We start from the raw sequence: 20,896 nt of genomic DNA on the forward strand, positions 1-20,896 counted from the left end.
TTGAGGCCAAAGGACGGACAACCCTTGGAGGGAGGAGAGGCCACCCACCTCCCAAGGAGGTAGCCAAGCAGGGCTCACATCAGGTTAAAGGCCACGAGAACGGAATCCCCAACGTCCTCGACAATCAGGAGAACCCATTCACGGATGGGGTCGCATCCACATCTGCAAGGTTCTCAAGCCTAACTCTGGTACTTCCCACTGGGTTTGCAAAGAGAAACACTGCAAAAGAAGGTAAGACAACAGGATACTTTCCCAGTAGGACACTAACCTGATCTTGCCCTTGTTCTCTCTCCCTAGTGGGTATTTCTTCCACCATCCTCTCATGCAATCTTCCCTTGGAATAAAGTGCCAAGTCCTATGTGATTCTCAGCAGTCCATTCTGGAGGAAATGGTGTGTTCTCTCTGCCCAGTGACTCATACCAGATTAGGATGGGCAGTTACAGAGGATAAGCCTCCTGTGGCCACAAGCAGGAGTTCTCTAGAATAAATTTACTCTAACATAACTTTTTGGCTTAAAAAGAAAGATGCCAAGCAGCAAGCAGTTATCTGTGTGCGTGAGGAAACGGGGACAGAATGGATGTAACCAGATGCACATACATCTTCGATTCTAGGACCTGGAGGGTCCTGAGGGCAAAATGATGCTTAAGTGAGAGTTCTCAGGTTTAGAGCAGAAACGAACCAGAATAACTCATACACGCCTGGTGGTGGGGGGAAAGGGGGAAAAAAAAAAAAAAAAAAAAAAACCATCCAAAATTTATTCTCCAACAAGACAGCATCAGCAGGTAAAACTACAGGGTTTCTCCAAAGATTATACATTCACAAGGGCATTACTTAACAGTAAGAAAGGCTCTGGCGTGTTCTCTGTAACAATATCCACTTCACAGTGTCAACAGGTTACTAGCATTGTGTTCAACATACAATTCCAGAAGGAAAGGCACAATGTGGCAAAAAAAAAAATTTTTGGATCCTAAAAGTCAGGTGCAATAACACAGACAAACTTTTGGTAACAGCCTTGATCTACTTCCCCACAAAGCAGGAGATTTCTCCACTCAGACATTAAGGTCTGTCTTTCTCCTTCCTTTTTAAACCATGAGAGCACGTTTCATCATTCCATATACAAAAAGGGGAGGGAGTTTAAAAACAAAACAAAACAAAACCAAAAACCAAAGAATCAAGAAAATATCTTAAATGTCCGGCGGCTCTCACCACATTAATCAACTCAAGGTTTAAGACAGGGCATGAGAACACTTCAGCGGTCAGAAAATAGGAAAATAGACGCTATGGCTACAAAAATAAAAAAATGAGGTAGATAAATTAAAGCTTTCACACCCATGACTTGCCTGTTCCAACTTCGTAGCCTTCATGCAACACTCAACAATCTTCATAGTAACTTGGCATTAAGATGCACCAAGGACATTTTTGTACAAATTAGTATGAGAACCTATGAGGAACGTGCCCTTCTGTGACTTTCTTCTAGAATAAAAACCCAAGTTCTTCAATAGAGTAGGCACTGGCGAACCAAATGAAGTCACCTGAGGGTCCCTGCTCAGCTGCCCACCTCTCCTGGTGGCTCAGGAAGGAGGCATCTGGAAAGCAAGGCAGTACATTGGCACTCTTGGGGCTCTAACTGAACTGTTATTTAAATAAGCAGCAACACACATCGACTCCCTTTGGACTAAACGCAGTCCATTTGAGGGCATTCTATTTAAGGTTCCAAGGTTGAAGGAATTTTGTAATTCTATAACCTTAGTTTAAAAAAAAAAAAAGTACATTCAGGAAAAAAAGGAAGGAAGGATGGGTGAAGGAGGCTTGGGGGTCAAACACAGGTCCCTAAACAGAGAGATGCCAGATCACGTCCACGTACCCGCATACAGTTACCAGGGAAGTATCTAGTAACCACCCCCCGAATTAGGCTAAGAGTTGTCTTTTCCATTGTAGTTCAGTAAGTTCCAACTTGAAATAGGGAGAGTCTTTGGAAATAGTTACTCTCGGTTGTACAAAGGTTTTATGTATACAGTTTGTCGCCAAGTAACAGAGCTACTTTGCAAGACCCGCTTCTTTCCAAAATTAAAGAAATTCTAGTCTGTATTTGTTTTAGTATGTATTTTCTTCTTTTGGGTTTTTTTTTTTTTTTTTTTCAGTTTTTTTTCTTTTTCAATTTTTTCATTTTTTTCCTTTTTTTCTTTCTTTTTTTTTTTTTTTTTGGCAAAGCAGCATACTGACATCTGATTGTAGGACTTGCCTGAGGTTGTGATCACAACTGTAAACATTATTTGCACATCAGTAAGAAACAAACAGGAGGAGATGGGTTCTTTGAAAAAAGGGAGAAGAAAGTACAGTTCCAGAGGTCATTCTGCCTGCGTTTCTCCTTCAATCAGCATTCCTCTCCTAGAGCTTAGCTGACTGCAATCTTGTTTTCTTCGAGGAAGTGAGGGAACTGGTGTTTGGGGACGCCATCAGCAGCACCTGGTTTTTCCACTTCGGCACTGATGGCTGACTGGGAGCCATCCATCTTGGAGATCGTGGTGTTGTTCACCATGGAGCTGGCTCCCAGGGAAACCGGGAGAGTAGGAATCCCTCCGCTCTGGATCACAGAGATTTCATTGGTCTTCATGGCCAGACCACCATTGAGCATGGTGGTGTACTGGTTCCACACAACGGGGTCCACGTTCACCGAAGGCGCCAGGATTTCTTTGGGAAACATCTCAGGGACTCTCTTCCCATCATTTCCTAACAGAGCCATGGTGTTCTCGATGGCCAGCTTCCTCCCACGGCGCGCCGAGCTGTTGTTGGCCCCGTGCGTCATGTAATGGACCTATGGGAAGAGGAACAGAAAGGTTTCCGCCAAAACAGATTTGATAGCGTGCATATCGGCAAGCTCGTCCATCTGCGGATGGACTGGAACATTTTCAAAATGCAGGTATCTGTTCTCTGGTGTTGGGGGACGGTGTTGGAAGGGGGCATGAAAATCATAAGATCTGGCAACGATGGGCCCACGTTCCTGCCTGGAGGCAAGTAAAGACAACCAAAGCGGGGGACATTTGCTCCCATTCTGTCCCCATAAACAACTACAGGGACCCTTACTGTGTACCAAGCCTTCTCAAGTGCTACGGTTAAAATCTGTTTAGAACCAGCCTGCACAGGTAGTAACACTGCACAGAACTCGACACGCAGGCACACACGGAGTACAAATAAAATGGGAAAATCCGTAAGACCAGGGCATTGCATCCATGTCAATATCCTGGTTATGTTATCTATTCACATTAGCTTTTTTGCAAAATCCTGCCATCGGGGAATACTGGACGAAGTGTGTAAGGACGAATTCTCACTGCACATGAGGTCTCCAAGCAGCTTGAGTAAAAACCCAAGCTGAAAACTAACTTTTGAACAGAACAGATGCTGCCCTCGTGGAACTGATCTACAAACACATGCTTCGTCAATGATCATCATCAACGATCATCAACAGAGAGAAGCAAGCCCCGCTGGGGCAGTGACAGAAGGCCACCGTGGGAATGAATGCTGGTCATTCTGGGGTGGCAGGCCTTCTGATGACAGAAATCATACCACCTCCTTCCACTTGGCGCCCTTTCTAAAATGACGGGTCTTGTCTGGCTTTTGAGTTTCTAAATCCCTTTCCAAAAAATGCGGTGGGCACTATTTTCTCAGGTCACCTCATTTCTTTCATTTCTTTTTTTTTAAGATTTTATTTATTTATTTGACAGAGACACAGCAAGAGAGAGAACACAAGCAGGGGGAGTGGGAGAGGGAGAGAACCAGGCTTCCTGCCAAGCAAGGAGCCCAATGCGGGGCTCGGTCCCAGAATCCTGGGATCATGACCAGAGCTGAAGGCAGGCGCTTAACCAGTGAGCCATCCGGGTGCCCCAGGTCACCTCATTTCAACGCACCAACACCCTCAGAAGTTAGTAGCTATCTTGCCAGTGGGCTCAGAAGTAACCTGCGCTTCAGCACTCTACGCTGTTAAGATGTTCCACGCATAACTGGAAACACATTACTGATACAACTCACTTAATCTCCAGGACAACTCTGAAATTGTCACTACCATTATCCCCATGCCTGGGAAATAGGTACAAGGAGCCATTTTCTGCCCAAAGCCATTTGTGCAGCGAAAGGAGCTCCACACCTTCCCTGGGCAGATCCCAGGTCCTGGGAATTAACTGAAGCTTTGGATTTCGGAAATCGGTATTAGTGCTCCTTCCTTGACATTTTCACCAACAACAAAATTAAAACACAGCTTGTTTTTGTAGTATGTGTACTTTTTTAAATTAAATGATACATAGTCTTACAGCTCTTTAAGGCTATATATTAAGACTTGAAGTTTTGGGATGGCTGGGTGGCTCAGTCAGTTAAACATCTGCCTTCAGCTCAGGTCATGGTCCCGGGTCCTGGGATCCAGTCCCTCATCAGGCTCCCTGCTCAGCCGCAAGTCTGGTTCTCCCTCCCCTCTACCTGCTGCTCTCCCTTGCCTGAGCACACTCGCTCACTCTCTCTCCCTCTGACAAATAAATAAAATCTTAAAAAAAAAAAAAAAAAAAAAAAAAAGACTAAGTTTTAACCCCTGAGCCACAATGAATTCAACTCAACTGTCTACCCATGGGAGAAATAAAGAAGAAAGCCGAGAACATCTCACCCAAACCACCAGGTGGGGCCAGGGGAAAAAACCCAGATCCCCAGTTCCCACCCTTTGCTCTTACACATGCCACTTTTAGTCCGTACGTGGATGAGTCTCCTCGCCATCTCCCCAATAAATTCTGGGTGGAATCTAAGGATAGTCATTAGGCCATTCTCTGAAAGGACCCAGCCACTGGGTTTTAACACAACTGGTAACTTGGAGACTTGCTATCAGATACGCTTAATTCACGGTTCTGTACTTCAACCCAGCCTGTATCCCTTCCCCTCTCTGCCTACTTGTGATCTCTGTCAAATAAATAAATAAAACCTTAAAAAAAAAAAAAGATTTTATTCATTTATCTGACATCACAAGCAGGCAGAGAGGCAGGCAGAGAGAGAGGGGGAAGCAGCACCCCACTGAGCAGAGAGCCCGATGCGGGGCTCGATCCCAGGACCCCAGGATCATGACCTGAACTGAAGGCTGAGGCTTTAACCCACTGAGCCACCCAGGAGCCCCTATCCCACTGTTCTTAACAGAAGAATCTGTCACAGATGAACACCAATTAAGACTTGCTGCTCAACATCCCCCCCACCCCCCGAGAAACGCACCTTCAGGTTGCCTTTGGTGGTGAACGCTCGCCCACATATGTTACACACGAAAGGCTTCTCCCCCGTGTGAGTCCGCTCATGGATCTGCAGGGCGCTCGCTGAGGAGAAGTTCTTCCCACAGCGTGTGCAGCCGTGCTGCTTGGCCTGTCGGCGTGGCTGGGCCGCTAACAAAGGCGTCATGCCTGGGGACATGGTCGTGGGTCCACCAAAGGCGCCAGGGACTTCAACTTTGACATAGGTTGGCTGGGCTCGGATAAACGTCGATGGCAGACTGCTACGACCTAGTATCCAGAGAAAAGAAACCCCAGACCTTTATCATCCCATATTCATGCCTTCTCAAACCACAAAAGAGCTCTGATGACAACTGCCCACCGAGAGCCTGGAAACCGCTTCTGCAAACTGTGTACCTCGGACGCAGCCTTCCTCTCTGGCACATCGACCTGCCCAGGGAGTAACAGCTCAAGTACTTGGGGGAAGTCACCATGTTGGCATAAGGGTACAGGCAACACACAAACACCTAAAATTCAAGTTCCTGCATAAAAAGTTATCTTTAAGGGGAGCCTGGCTGGCTCAGAGGGTGGAGGACCGTGACTCTTGTTGACCTCCGGGTTGTGAGTTCCAAACCTATGTTGGGTGTGGGGTGTGGAGTTTACTTAAGAATAAATACCTAAAAACTATTTTTTAAGAAAAAGTTATCTTTTATGCCCAGAGGGCAACCTTCTCAGGTCCCCTCCCTCCTTGGGAGCTTTGTGCTACCGCTTTGCTATAGCTCAATGAACTTGGCTTTGCTGCCCCCCTCACCCCCACCCCCCCCAAACTAAGCAAAAAAAAAAAAAAAAAGGGCACACCCAGACACCAGGTTTATTTCATTCTCTCAGCAGCTGTTCCCCCATTTCACCACTAACAACATCAACGGGTACCCCCTCCTGTTTTGTATGTGCATTTTAAAAATGGGTCAGATTCTCCTCACCCCCCCCCCATGTTATGCATCTTTGAACCCTGCAACAGGGAGTGGGACCTCAGAATCAAGGAACTACGGCTTATCTCAGTGGCCAAAAAGCAGTGCTTACGTTCTCAAACACATTCTTCTACTGGATCATTTCCGTAAGATTACCCAATGTCTCCCTGGGGCTCAACCACAGACGTTAAAAACTGGCAAGTGTGCTGTCCGTACCCAAACTGCATTAACCACCATAAACAGAAGGCTGTCAGTGCTCGGACAGAGGCAGTTACGAATCCCCTCTACCCAGAAGCACCGAGAGGCTAATTGCCCTACAGAAGGAGCTGCTCTGCACACGCCACACTGTCCATTTGCCAAGTTCAACCCAGGTTCCTTTTGGAGGACCTTGTGCCCAAAATGGACCTAAGTTAAATCCAAAGCTCTATCACCTTCCATCTCAGTGCGGCTGTTCTCGGAGCCGTCTGCCTTGCCACCAGCATCAGGAGATCTGGACTTTAGGCTTTCCGCCTGGCTATTGGCTGGGGACAGCGCCTGGAAGGATGCCGTCTCTAGGACATCTGGACTTCGGCTCTGGTACTCCTGGTCTCCCATCACGGAGGACGACGAGTCGTTGGTCAGGCCATCACTCTCCACCGAGCCGTTCTCTCTGCTGCTCTGCCGCTGCAGGACGAGAGGAGCAGGACCCACCTTCCCCGGGGCATCGAGGGACGCCGTCACGGCAAACCCAAGCGTGGGTGACACCGAGTGGACGCTGGGAAGAGGGATGGGGACCTTCAAGGAGCTCCCGGGGGCATCCTGGGGGCCGACCTCGTCCACATCGATGCTTTCCAGAACGTCGTCCTGACAGACGGCACCTGTGCCGCCGTTTTCGCTGACCATCATGGGCTCGGGCCCCGTGAAGTCACAGGGGCTCTCGGGCAGGGGCGTGTTGGGAATCTGGCCGCCCATGTGCATCCGGATGTGCTGCTGCAGCAGGACCGCATTGGTGAACTTCTTCTGGCAGATGGGGCACGAGTGCTGCGTCTTCACGGACGCGCTGGTTCGGTGGACCCCGAGGTGCGTCTTCAGGTTGCCCTTGGTGGAGAAGGCCCGACCGCAGATCTTACACTGGAAAGGCCTCTCCCCGGTGTGCGTGCGGTAATGCATCTTGAGGGAGCTCTGGCAGCTTAAGACCCGGTGGCAGATGAGACACTCGTTGGGGTCGGTGGTGGCCTTGTCGATGTTCTCCACCAGCTGCTGCAATTTCAGGGTCTCGGACCCCGGCTCGGGTGTCCCGCTCCCTTGGAAGCCACCAACCCTTGGGGAACTGTGGTGTGGCCCCACCCCAGGTAGTAGGGATCCATCCTCACTGTCTGGAGAAGGCCCGGGCTGCAGGTCATGGGGCAGGGGGCCGCCCATGAGGTCCTTGGGGTTAGTCCCTGATGAGAGATTCTGAGGTAGCCCTATGTTGGGGGTCCCTGTTACAAGGACAGGTTTGCTGTCTAAAGAGAGACTCGCCTCCTCTACGGGGACAGGTACAGAGAGTGCATAGGGAATGCCATTGCCCGCCGCCATTTTGTCGTGGAACTCAGCAAAGAGCTGGGGGTTCGCCTTCACCTGGGGATGTCGATGAAAGTGCACCTTGAGGTTGCCCTTGGTGGTGAACCGGTGGCCACAGACCGAGCACACGAAGGGTCTCTCTCCGGTATGGGAGCGGAGGTGGATCTGCAAGGAGCTATCAGTCCCAAAAACCTTGCTACAGTACTTACACTTGTGCTTGCAGAGGACGGCCTCGTCTTTGGGTTTGACCTCCACGGGGGACACGTTCGGTGGCTTCCCCTTCCCTTTCTTGGACGGGTCTAAGGCCACCGTGGAGAAAGGGCTCTGGAAGAGCACAGAGGCTGGGGCCTGAGGTAGCAAAGCGCCGGGGAGGCGCGACATGACGCCTGGTAGCACCCGCGTCCCGTCCGGCTTCAGGGCGAAGGGCGCCAGCCCCGGGGACGCGGAGCCGGTGCCGGCGGAAGGGACGTTTGCGTGAGGTAGCTTGGCTGGCTTCAAGGCGTCCAGGGACAGGCCCTGGCTTCCCGCTTTCTGGCTGAGCAACGCCACGGCCGCCGACACCTGCTGGGACATGTGGCTGCCCAAGGTCTTGAGGGCGTCGGCCCCCGCGGCGCCGGAGTGGAGCGCGTGCGAGGCCCACGTGTTCACCTGCACGCGGATCTGCTCCGTGAGCTGGATCTGCTGCAGCTGCTGCTGCTGGAGGCACAGGATCTGCTCCAGGACCCACGGGATGCTGCTGGCGCCGGGCAGGGGGGCGGGTGGCGCGTCCGCGCTCCGCTGGTTCACTGCCACCTTGGTGCCCCGCAGCGCCTGCAGAGTGACGTTCGTGTTGGCCACTTTGCCTTTGGGTATGTAGCTTATGTCCTGGGACGCGGCCGGCAGGGCGGTCTCGGTCTTCAGGTACACGACAGGCTCGGCGCCCAGCTTCTCCTTCGCCTCCCCCGATCCACCGCCGCCGCCGTCCTCCCTGGGCCCCTCCTTGCTGCCCGGGCTCAGCCCAGCCCCGGAGAAGTCGTCAGAAGGCACTGGCCCCTCGCTGTCGTTCATGATGAGGACGGGGGGGTTCTTAGTGCAATTTTTCTTGTGTTCGAAGAACTCGGAGAAGCTGAAGAACTCCGCGCAGCATTTCTCGCAGATGTGAGTCTCCTCCCGACGGGTCCTCTTCGCGGTCAGGCCATCCCTGCTGGCTTCACTGCCACTCCCCGGGGGGTTCATGGGAGCACCTGGGACAAGAGAGCACAAGCTAAGAATGGTGCCTAAGAAGGGGCGTGGGGGCTCTTTCTAGCAAAGAACCACAACTCACCATACAGACGCCTTCCTGTGTCCAAACAGGCAGAAGACTGTAAAAGGGAACTAGGCCTCCAGAGGTCGGAACCAACTAACCACTTGTGTAGTGGGTTAACTGTGCCCACCCCCCTCCACCCCCCACCCCCACCCCCGCCCCACCCACGGGGGGCGCCAAGTATGTCCAAGTCCTTATACCCAGCACCTGTGCATGTGAACTTACTGGGAACAGGATCTTTACAAATCTAACTGGGAGAGTTCCTAACCCATTGCTTGATGTTCTTGAAGAGACAGGGAAACGTGAGATGGAACAAGTAAGGCCCTAGGAAGGAATTACCGGGGTTCTAAGCCAGGACTGCCAGAAGCCGAAAGGAGGCTTGAAACCCTTTTCCCCTGTCTCCAGAAGGAAACCATCCTCGTGGACACCTCAATTTCAGGTGTCCGGCCTCCAGAACCATTCGACTGAACTACGCTTAAAAACCATCCAATTTGCAGCAATAGTTTATGGAAACCCTAGGAAATTCATACAACTTCTCTTTATTAAAATAATTCCCTTGGAGCTCTGCACCCCACTCAGAGCGAGCTTGCAAAGGCCAGTGGGTCTCACGCAGTGAATGTAAATGACACTGGGAACCTGCTCAAATACGGCTGCTCATCCCCACGCCGGGGCCGCTGAAAGGGAACCACATGACAAGTGCACCTTCCCAGTTCCAAGGTGCCAACACTGAAAATACAGAGAACAGCACACTGGGTCCATTTACACAGGAAGGCCAAGTGGATGTTCCAAGAGTATTTTCTTTTTTTAAAAAGATTTTTATTTATTTATGACAGAGAGAGATAGTGAAAGAGGGAAACCAAGCACAAGGGAGCTAGACAGGGAGATGCAGACTCCCCCCTGAGCAGGGAGCCCGATGTAGGGGCTCGATCCCAGGACGCTGTGATCATGACCTGAGCCGAGGGCAGAGGCTTCATGACTGAGCCACCCAGGCGCCCCATCCTAGGAACATTTTCATCAGACACTGACAAAAGTAAAGATTGCATCTTCAAAGACGGCTGTGACCATAGGGAAAAAAAAAGACTTTGATGATCTTACAGATCATGAAAAACTAGAGAAATGTCTCACTGGTGTGAACACTACATTAACAAGCCATTATATAAAAAGAGAAGCCTGAGAATGGAAAGGGGATGGGAATGATGGGTTTCACTGCAACTTCTATTCCTATAATGTATCTGAAATGAAATATACAAAATCAAACACCTTCCTGTTCTGGGCAGTTACATTCGTAGAAAGGACTGGTCTCCGGATTTCTTTTGTAATTGGGTCCTATAACCCTATTCAGGGTTAATGGAAGCCTGCATATTAAAATGCCCATCTTGGGACGCCTGGGTGGCTCAGTTGGTTAAGCAGCTGCCTTCGGCTCAGGTCATGATCCCAGCATCCTGGGATCGAGTCCCACATCGGGCTCCTTGCTTGGCAGGGAGCCTGCTTCTCCCTCTGCCTCTGCCTGCCACTCTGTCTGCCTGTGCTCTCTCTCGCTTCTCTATGACAAATAAATAAATAAAATCTTTAAAAAAAATAAATAAATTAAAAAAAAAAATAAAATGCCCATCTTGAGACTGTGGCTTTTATCTGGACATCTGGGTCCTGAAAATAAGAAGTCAGGTGAAAAGTCCCCTAAGCTACTTTACTGTTCTCATTTCCTGGCTATCCAATTGTAGGTACACTCCCCCACGGAGAAACCAGAGGTATATACCTCAGAGTCAGGATCTAAACCAACAGATAATTGCACATGTATACAAAGATCCATATAAGAACAGTTTTGGTTTTATGTGTTTTGTTTTGTTTTTTTAACAGAAATGGCATAACTTCTGGATGCTCTCCCATGGAGACGAAGTTAGGTGAAAGAAAACAGGCTGCAGAAAAATACATAAAATGTGACCACTTTTGTTTAAAATACAACATGTCTGAAATGTACAAATGGATAGAAGAGAGACCGAGAAGGATACATCTCACGTTTAAATAAATTATTACTTTTTAAAGCAAACTAATATATTTTGCCTCTCAACTCCTTCTTGGGTGATTACAGTCCCTAAAATCATGGGGGTTTGATTGAGGAGTCCCCCACAGTATGGGGGTGGAGGTGATCTTGAAAGAAAAGTTTATTTCCTTTTTTTTTTTTTAAGATTTTATTTATTTGCCAGAGAGAGAGAGTTTTAAGCACAAGCAGGGCCAGCGGTAGGCAGAGGGAGAAGCAGGCTCCCCGCTGAGCAAGGAGTCAGATGGGGGATTCATCCCAGGACTCTGGGATCATGACCTGAGCTGAAGTCAGACGCTTAACTGACAGACACGCAGGTGTTCCAGGAAAGTGTATTTCTCTTGAGAAGATCTACAGATTTCTGACTTTCAAAAAGTAATTCTTTAAAATTTACATAAGGTAGCCCATTCTTTATGAATTTCAGACCTGGCACAACGAAGTTTTGTAAGGTGTTGTGTGGGTTGGGGGTGGGCCAGGGACGAAGAGCCAACAGCCACTAACAGGTCTGGCCTGCCAGTGTAGGGAAAGTAGGTTAGGGCTGACCCAGCACTTGCCTGTGAACAAGCTGGATATGGAAGGCTTACCCTTCAGGATCTGCCCAGAACAAGCATAATCGTGACAACCTCATGCGGTAGGTATGCCTGGGTTCAGTGAAGTTTTAACAAATGTGTGAAATACCTACTAATGTGCCCGATGCCATCCTGGATGGACTCTGGCAAAAAAGGTGCAGATACTGTGTTCAGTGAACATTATTCTCTACACCTTCTATCTTAGCTGGGAAACTGGGGAACAAAACTTTCCTAACAACCGTCACTGAATGCCTAACTCATTCACCAACACATCCTACCTCCTACTGGGCACACCACAGGGCAGCTAGGGATCCGACCGGTGGTGAAATGATGACCATGATGTTCTGTCTGCAGGTCGGACCAGGGACCTCTAGGTGCCCCCTACTATACTCACCCAATCTATTAAATTACCTGCCCCACAAGACAAACGAGAGAAACAAACTGAAGGATTGTGCCTTGCCCAAGGCAACACAATTAAAAATCAGTCAGCTAACTTCTGAGCACTTACTATGTTGCCAGGCGTAATTCTAAACAACTCACACGTTCTAACAACTCTGAGGTAGGGGCTGTTGTATTTCAGAGGCACAGGGGACATCAGTTTGCCCAAGTAATACACGTGATAAAGGGCAGGGCCAATATTAAAACCCAGGCATGCAACACCCACACCCTTCCTCCTTCCTACACTTCCTACCATCATGTTTCTTCTGTAGAGACTGCAACTATCTTTCCTCTCAAAGACACCCCAGGCAGGACAGAAAAGCCTAAGGGGTCAGGTTGGCAAGGAAGGGGAAAGGGACGAGGACACATGCTACTACAATCTTTCTGGAACTCCTGGAAGTCACTTGAAAAGTTAGTGCAGAGGGGCACCTGGGTGGCTCCGTCGTTAAGCGTCGGCCTTCAGCTCAGATCATGATGATCCTAGCATCCCCGGATCGAACCCTGCACCCAGCCACCTGCTAAGCAGGAAACCTGCTTCTCCCTCTCCCATTCCCCCTGCTTGTGTCTCTGGCTATGTCTCCATCAAATAAATGAATGAATGAATGAATGAATGAATAAGTAAATAAAATCTTTAAAAAAAAAAAAAAAAGCACTAGTACAAAATACATCCCTGCTACCCTCCAGGTGTTCAACAGGTTAAGTTCCCAATCCCAGCCATATTTCAAGGGTCAAGTTAAAAATTCTTGTCAATTCCCAGAATACAGTCAGTACCTATCCTCCTACTTTCCCAGGATTGGGAGTGAGGTGTTAGAGGGAGTGTTTGTTATGTAGCACTCTTTTTGGAAAAGCAATTCTGGCAATTATGTGTCCAGAACTTTAAAAAGGACAACTTTTAACAAGTTTCCCTTGGCAGGGAAATACACAGGGCCAGGAGGTGCACAGAAAGAGAAAGATACAGTTCCTTCGGCAGCACTCAGCAACATCACGTTGGTTCCTGCAGTTCTTCTCTGACCCTTGTTAGGAATTCGCTTTATGAAATAAGGATACATTTCTCTTATTAACAAACAGCAAAAACAGGTACACTCTGTGGCCAAGCAGGAAGGCTCCGGTTAAGTCAGGGCACAGAGAAAAAGGGATTTGTCTGTAGCCTACAAAAAAAATAAAGCATATCTCTTACTTGTGGTGTTCTAGAGGGAAACCGCCCCAGATTTATTTCAAGAGGAGGAAGAGAACGGGGTGTAGATCTTTGGTCCCATCTGCCTTTGTGGGTAAAGATACAAATATGCACATGGAACATCCTCGGTCTGCAGTAAGAGGCACTGGGGCTGCGCGCTAGCTCTTGGGAGTGTGGGCCTGGGGACTCAGGGGGGAGAGAACATTTTACAAGGGTCCACCTTTGTACTATGGTTTCTTTTTCATTAGCATGTTTCAACCCTTAGACTCAACCATTGTTAACTTCTGGAAATCTCCAATAAAGCCACAGCAAGAATACCATCCAGGTCTGTAAGGGGAACCACCCCACCCTCCAGCAAAACACATGCTCCCTTAACCCATTCATCTCTGCAGCCACATCTTAGACAAGTGTCCTCGGGCCCAATTTGCAGATGTGCAAACTGAGGTTCAGACAGAATTAAGTGGCTCAAGGTAAGAAACTGCTCACCAGGAAAAGGCGACCAGGGATTGTATTCTTAAGTACCATCAAGAAGGGCGCTAAACTTAGGGGCCTCATTTATCATTGCTTCTTCTAGAGCAGTTTCTCACTTTTTTTTTTTTTTCCATTTCATCCTTCTACGGAGGCTTTTAGAGCTTTCTTAACTACTACCTCTCCTCCCTCACCTTGAAACTTTAATACCACAAATATATTGTATATCTGTATGTGCACTATGGTCCTTTAGGAAGGCCAAAAACCACTGTAAATCAAGTTTTCTGTCCCCATCTCCTCATGAAAATGTTCACACACACACCCCCAAAAAATTTTAAAAAGAAAAGGGGGCACCTGGGATCTGAGCCCCACGTACGGCTCTCTGCCTAGCGAGGAGCCTGCTTCCCTCTCTCTCTGCCTGCCTCTCTGCCTACTTGTGATCTCTCTGTCAAATAAATAAATAAAATCTTAAAAAAAAAAAAAAAAGTTCACCCCCTTGGGGACAATATTCCTTCATTGAGAAAGCAATTTCTAAACTAGCATTTTTAAACTGGAGTCCATGAAATTAGGTAAGAAACAAAAATGAGATCTTTATTTTCACTAATCTCAACTAAAATAGAGTATTTGACTTTCAATGACAAATGTAGGAGACACACCACAGTGGTACTTGCAGAACCTGCGACTTCATCACCAACAGAAAGCCAATCTTTTCCTATGATGTTAATGCTGCTGCCTTACTGGAAATTCTGGGTTACCTGACCAGCTGTGCTAATCTTATTTAATGCGTTCATAAAGAAGCACCTTATTCTATCACAAATGTTTTTTGGTTTCAATAAGTGTTATTTCAGTGCAATCTATTTCCTTGGTGTTTCTGTGTATTTTACTCTTTGCACTGAAATAGTTCTGTGGAGAAGGAAGCTATGGCACAAAAATGGTTAAACACCCCCCCACCCCCACACTAGAAGGATCTAACAGTTTCCAAGAGTGATTTACAACCTGAATACCAGCTTGCCGTCACTGTATACACAGGCTGGCCTCTTCTGTGGGCTGGATGCAACGCCAGCAACATCCCACTTGAGTCTTAAAACAGAGCAGCTCTGAACGCATGTGCAGTAAAACGGACCTTCTCCATCCAGACCACCGCGAGCAAACACCGAAGCCCTATTTGCCCGGGAGTAAGAGAAGTGGGTTATGGACAATTGCCTGCTATGCTTAAGTTACCCCTTCCCAAAAGGGAAAAAGGCAAAGTTCAGAGAGATTACCCGGCAACTCGGTCTTCCATCTTTCCACCCCGCCCCCACTCGAATTTTAGGAATGTTATCTCTCAGCATCTAGTTATCCAATAAGTTAGAAGAATGCAGTAAACCCAGCAGGGGTCTTAGATTCAATCATTGCCAAATGGATAGAAAATACTCTTACTATTGTAGAGAAGAAAAGCTCATCTGCCAGAAGCCAATCAAACTCTGCGAACTCCAAAATGCTTAAAAAACAAAACCAGTATAATCTTGAGAAAAGCATTCTGACTCAAGCTTATTTTCCTCTCCCCCTTTTCTGTATTAAAAAGAACCACAATGAGTAGATTTACCTAAAGTATACAGTATCTTCTACCCTCCCCCACCCACAGGATAATTGCTTACCGAAAAAAACAAAAGGAAAAGAGATGTCCTTTGAACCGGCTGAAAGAAAGTGCCCATTTACCAGTTTAATTTTACATCTCAATTCAGAAACCGAGAAACACTTACTAACAAGGCTTTAACTCGATTCACAGATAACAGATTAAAGCTATAATTAAGTTCTACTTAATTAAGAGCTAAAAACTTGTTTCAGAACAGTGTTGGATCAAAATTCAGAGACTCTGCTGAGAAGGAGAAACAGTAAAAGAATCAAAGGAGGCTGTAACAGCTGTTAATGTGTCTGGGTTCTGCTATTTACACATTTAAGAGATAGGTCCTATTTTCCAGAAGAATTGGAGTTCTTCTTTTAAGCAAACCTGTAAACTCCATGCAGGCAGGGGCTTGTGTAGTCCCCTTCTACAAAGCACCCTCTCCCCTCAACAAAAGACCAACAGTCAAGCAGTTCATTTGAAAAAAAAAAAAAAGGGGGGGGGGATGGGGGTAACTAGCATTGCAGTGCTTGTTCGCATCTACCCTTTTAAAATGGTACAGATGCTTTCTTTAAAAAAAAAAAAAATCAAAAGTACAACAGGTAAAGGGTTGATAAAGGGGAACTTGTTGAACTCTTCCCCATGACTTTTCCAGGGCACTAAGGCCCAGAGCATGACATGCAAACACTTATTTTATTTCCAAGTCTCCTCCCCAAAGACCCCTTAATCTAAGTCCGAAAAGGCACATCTCAAACATTAAAAGGGAGGAGAGATCGTCAAACTCGACTAAACACTCATCAGGGCTCCTTCATCAAAGGAAGGGATGGAAAATCCCATCTCATAACCAACCAGAGTCAGATCATGATAAGCAGCTCCGTGGATTTGGAGCAAAAGGTTGAAACCAACCATGAGCAAACCATTTCAACCCGGGGCTACTGTTTACTCTAAAATGAGTACAAATGAGAATTAAAGATCATGTACTAGAGGTCCCCAGCCTCGTCACACTAGAGGTCCCCAGCCTCATCACTGGCACTCAGTAGGCTACAGTTAAAAACCACAGAATGATCTCAATGGGCACTTCTCAACAATCTCAATGCATGAAATAAAACTGAAACACTATTATGTTGAACAAAATTGATTACAAATCACATTCCCAGCACATTGGGGGACTTCTGCAGTTGAAATGATCTGAACAGGGCTCTTCACCCCCACTGTATGAAAGAAAAATTCAAAAGCTCAGAGAAATCGAGGTCTCCAGATTATACAGCTGAAAGTCCTACAACCAGACTGGAACTGTCAGCTCTAAAACCTTACCAGAACACTAACTTTATTCAGTGCAGACTGGAATGGATGTGCAGAGAGCCTTGTCAGACCTTTTGCTTGTAGGAGGGCTGTTTTGGCAGTGCAGACTGGAATGGATGCACTAACTTTATTCAAAAAGAGGAAGTCCTAACTCCTTCTCCTGCCTCCCAAGATGGCTCCCCAACTGCCCCCCTCCCCAACCATGAGGAAGCCAGGGGAGGCTGAAATGACCACGTAGGACTTGTGCAATTTATTTTTAACGGAACAAAAGGGGCTCCGGGCAAGCGGGAGCCCCTTTCTCTATCGGAAACGAAGATGGGAACACAGAAGGTCCGTCTGAAACATTCCAGCCACTATCCGGGAGGTTTCCCTCCCTCCTGCAATTAAAATAGGAACTTCCAAGGGCCTTCTTCTCAAAATCATTACAGCCAGAGGAGGTAATTTCAGTTTAGAAACTGGGGCTAGGCAGCTGCTTGAAACTTGGGAATCTTAATCGTTGATGGTTGTAATCCAGTTTGGCACAAAGGGCATTCGAAACTCTTTTGAGAAAATGCTAATTTTCCCGTATGTAGCATGAGTCCACTGCCCACCTGCAGATGTTTTGATCTCCAAACTCCATTTTCCTCAAGAACTACATTCTTTTTTTAAAAGATTGTTTATTTATCTGACACAGAGAGAGATCACAAGTAGGAAGGGGGGGGCAGGCTCCCCGCTGAGCAGAGAGCCTGATGTGGGGCTCCATCCCAGGATCCTGGGATCATGACCTGAGCTGAAGGCAGAGGCTTTAACCCACTGAGCCACCCAGGCGCCCCAAGAACTGCATTCTTTCCAAGAGGATCTCAAGTTGGTTTTGCAAAAATAGGACTGGCCCAATCTTAGTTTTTAAAAAATTATACATTCCACATAAGTATCGGTATAGACACATCTACCTCTATAGATCCATGTTATCTCTCCCTATAGCTACACAGATATAATATATAGATAGGTACACACATAACAGGCTGCTCAAATGCAAAATGCAGCCGTTAAAACGTATTGCTTGAGGAAACTACCTTCTGTCCCATGGTGGCATCGGAAGATTCTGCAAATACATTCGAGGACTAAGGAATTCTTTGCAAGAATTCCAAAGACTTGGCAAAGAATAGCAGGTACAGCTAGGGCTCCGGCAAGGAACTGCTCTGAGTCCCCAGGGGCGCCCGTCCTTCGGCCCAGCCCGGCGCTCTCCCACCCCCAACCCGTCCCACCCTTCAGGTGTGAGCCGGTACCTGTGAGGGGACCCGCCTCTCAGCAAAGCGTGCGGCTCCAGGCTGGGCCTCCAGGGGGCGCCCGCGTGCAACTCGGCGGTCCGCTCCAACCCCAGCGATCTATAGCGAACCAACCCCCCCGCCCAAATCGTGGAGGGGCGCACAGTCAGGCCCGAGATCCTAAGCCCAGCCCCGGGTAACTGACTGTACACTCCAACCAGCGTAATTTAAGAAGCCGCCGTGTAACAAGCTCCCCGCAAAGGTGCCGAATAACACCAAAAGCACCACTTGCGTGCGCCCACCAAAAACCAAGGGGGTACGAGAATGGGGAGGTCAGAGCTGAACCAGGGGAGGGGTCAGAGCCCGGAGCTCGCCCCTCCTCTCGGGAGGAAGCGGGCGGGCGGAGGGTTAACCCTTTTGTTCCAGGTGGGCCAGGCGACCGACGAAGCCTCTCCATGCTCTCCCCCCCACCCCCCCAACCCGAGGCACAAAGAGAGTCCATTCTCCTGGGACCTCGGGTGCCGGCAGCCCTGACCATCAGACGCCCCGAAAACGCACAGCCGCCCCTCGTCAAGACGATCTCTTTAATTTGCCCTGGAAAAAAATGTTATTTGCGGGGGGGGGGGTGTCGCAGGGATTTACATTAACCTATTATAAATTTGGGAAACATACTGCATTCCCTACCCCCAAAAAGGGGGAGGTAGCAAAAAAGGAGCGCAGCCTTCCTACCAGAGATACGGCTTGGAGTGTTCTGGGACAGCAGTGCACACCCCCATCAGCGGCTGAGAAATTAGAAAGCAGGCGGGGAGAAGAGGGGAAACGATCCACAAGGCCCAAGACGAGGTTAACAACGCCCCCTCCCCCCACGCGTAGCTAAAAACTTATCAGGCGACAATTTGGCGGGCCAGGACGGAGGAGAGATAGGGGGGAAATCGACTCGCTCCCTCAACCTCCTCGGTTAAGTGACCCGGAGGAGGGGAGTTTGCCCGGCCGCTCCCGGCGGGGTTGGGGTCCCGAACGCCTCCCGACCCCGGAGACGCTCGCCGCGGAAGCGTGCGGCGGGTCAGCCCCGGGAGCTCGCCCTGGCCGCGACCGCCCAGCCCTGGCCCGACCTCTCCCCCCTGGCCCCCGGGGCGCGCTTCTGGAAAGCCGGGCGCCGCAGGAAAGCCCCGCAAAATTCCAGGCTGGTGCACCCCAAAGGAGCTGCCGCGCGCCCGCGACCCCGGCCGCTGGGGGCCTGCACCCCTCCGGCTGGCCGCGGTTATTTTTAGGAAGTCGGAAATCAAAGATGGCTGGAGGTCAGGCCCCGAAAGGTTAGGGCGAAGATCGGCAGGCGGCAAAGACCGGGGAGAAAAAGCCAAAGCCCTAAGGAAATTTTTTAAAAAGGGAAATACTGTGCCCTTCTCCCGCACCTCTTCGGGCCCTCCAATCCCCTCAGCGGGTGGCCCGCACCCCAGCTCCCGGAGATGGGGAGAGGTCGCGCCCCCCCTCCCCCCGCCTGGCCCGGGAGGGGCGCGTGCAACAGATCGCCCGCCCCCCCGGGGGGGTCTTCCAGGGGTGCGCTCCTTCTCCAGCCTCCTAGAAGAGGTCCCAAGGGGTGAAGGAAAAGGTGGGGACCCCCGGGGTCTTTCTTTTAAAAGCGGCGCCAGGGAGGGAGGAGGGAAACCTAAGTTACAAGTGGGGGGAGGTAACTAGCGAGGGGAGTGGAACCAATTAAGAGAGGGAGCAAGGGACGAGTAGGTAACCTTTCAGGAACGAGGGACACGGCGGGGGGGAGGGGGTCAATCTTACAACAAGAGAAGCGAGACCCGGGGGTGAAACTTACACAAGAGAGGGAAGCGGTAAAGTGTAAAATTAACAAGGGCGGTGGGGGGGGGGGGGGACGAGCGTGCCTTCCCTAGAACTGAGACCCCAAATTTTGGTTCCAGAATCTGCGCTGGGAGCCGCTAGCTCCCCGAAGCTCGCGCCTTCGAGGGTCCAGCGAACGTCCGGAAAACTGCCCGCCCCCGGCGCGCGCCCCCAGCCCCACTCACCCGGCTCCCCCGCCGCCGGCGCCGCTGGGGCCGCATCTGCAAACTCCGGGGCCGGCTGCTGCGGCTGCTGCTCGCCCTGGTCCTCCTCGGAGTTGATGTGCTGGGGTTTCGCCTGCTTGCGCCTCGACATGGTGCGAGCATCGGGCCGCCTGGAGAGCCGCGGTTATTTGCCCACTCCGCCACAAATTCCTGGAGTTAGGAAATTTACCCCCCTTCGGCCGGAACGCGCATGTCCCAGTAATTATTATTATCAATAATGCATTGCGATTTATCATGAGCCCTGACAGCTGATTGGCCTGGGTCCAAGACCTCAGAGATCATTTAAATAAGCCCTCATTGATCAGGGAGGGGCGAGGCATTCTGGGCTTTGTAGTCCGGCCCTACATGCGACAAAGGCGTGTTCATCGGGGGAGCGCAACTAATTAGCATCCGGGCTCAGATTGGCTGGATCGTGCACGAAATCGGAGGGGGACCCATCCTCGCTCCAGCTATCTGAGTCCTTGGAGAGAAGAATAAAAATAATTGTGGGCTTATTAAAAACTAGGAGCATCCGTCAAAGTTTTGGGACGAGCGCATTTGGTCGTGTGCTCCAAAAATTACTTTCGTAAGGTTGATAATCCGCGCAAGCCGGGGTGGGAAGGTCTTTTCTGTGGAGTAGTTTGGTTGCGAATTTTTACATCTACCCAAAAACCTACAAACAAAAAACCGAGATGGGATACATGTCTCCTTCCATCTTATTTTTGACTGAAATGTTTAAACGGAATTTCGAGATGCCCGAAGAAGAGTGAAAATGGTGGTTTATTCAACCTTCCCAGTGCATTTCACCTCTTAAAGTGGCCTTGGAATTTCCAAAATTTCAGATTATCCTCTCACCATGGTTTATTTCCTTTAAATGCTAAATAATAGCCCCAGGGTTCATATTCACAAGGATTGGTTTGTTGTTACCATGCGACCTTGGTTTTTGGTTTGTGGGCTTATTTTTACTCTAAAATGACTGGATACTAAAT

General features: G+C 49.2%; 1 protein-coding gene across 4 annotated transcripts; it reads right to left on the minus strand.

Annotated features, from left to right (window-relative positions):
• Positions 1-741: 741 nt before the first annotated feature.
• On the minus strand, positions 742-20,211 carry SALL4 (spalt like transcription factor 4). 4 transcript variants are annotated; one of them, XM_047746880.1, is made up of 4 exons: positions 19,890-20,211; positions 6,628-8,961; positions 5,239-5,519; positions 742-2,815 (listed from the first exon to the last, which is right to left on the minus strand). In XM_047746880.1, exons 1-4 carry the CDS (start codon positions 20,017-20,019, stop codon positions 2,396-2,398), a joined length of 3,165 nt encoding a protein of 1,054 aa, XP_047602836.1. In that variant the 5' UTR covers positions 20,020-20,211; the 3' UTR covers positions 742-2,395. The 4 variants fall into 4 exon arrangements, with proteins under 4 accessions (XP_047602836.1, XP_047602839.1, XP_047602838.1 ...); XM_047746883.1 differs by having other exon boundaries at positions 7,948-8,961; positions 19,890-20,156; XM_047746882.1 differs by lacking the exon at positions 19,890-20,211 and adding an exon at positions 17,878-18,061.
• Between the last annotated feature and the right edge of the window lie 685 nt (positions 20,212-20,896).

Source organism: Lutra lutra, chromosome 9 (genome assembly GCF_902655055.1).
Source record: "Lutra lutra chromosome 9, mLutLut1.2, whole genome shotgun sequence".
NCBI classification, from domain to species: Eukaryota; Metazoa; Chordata; class Mammalia; order Carnivora; family Mustelidae; genus Lutra; species Lutra lutra.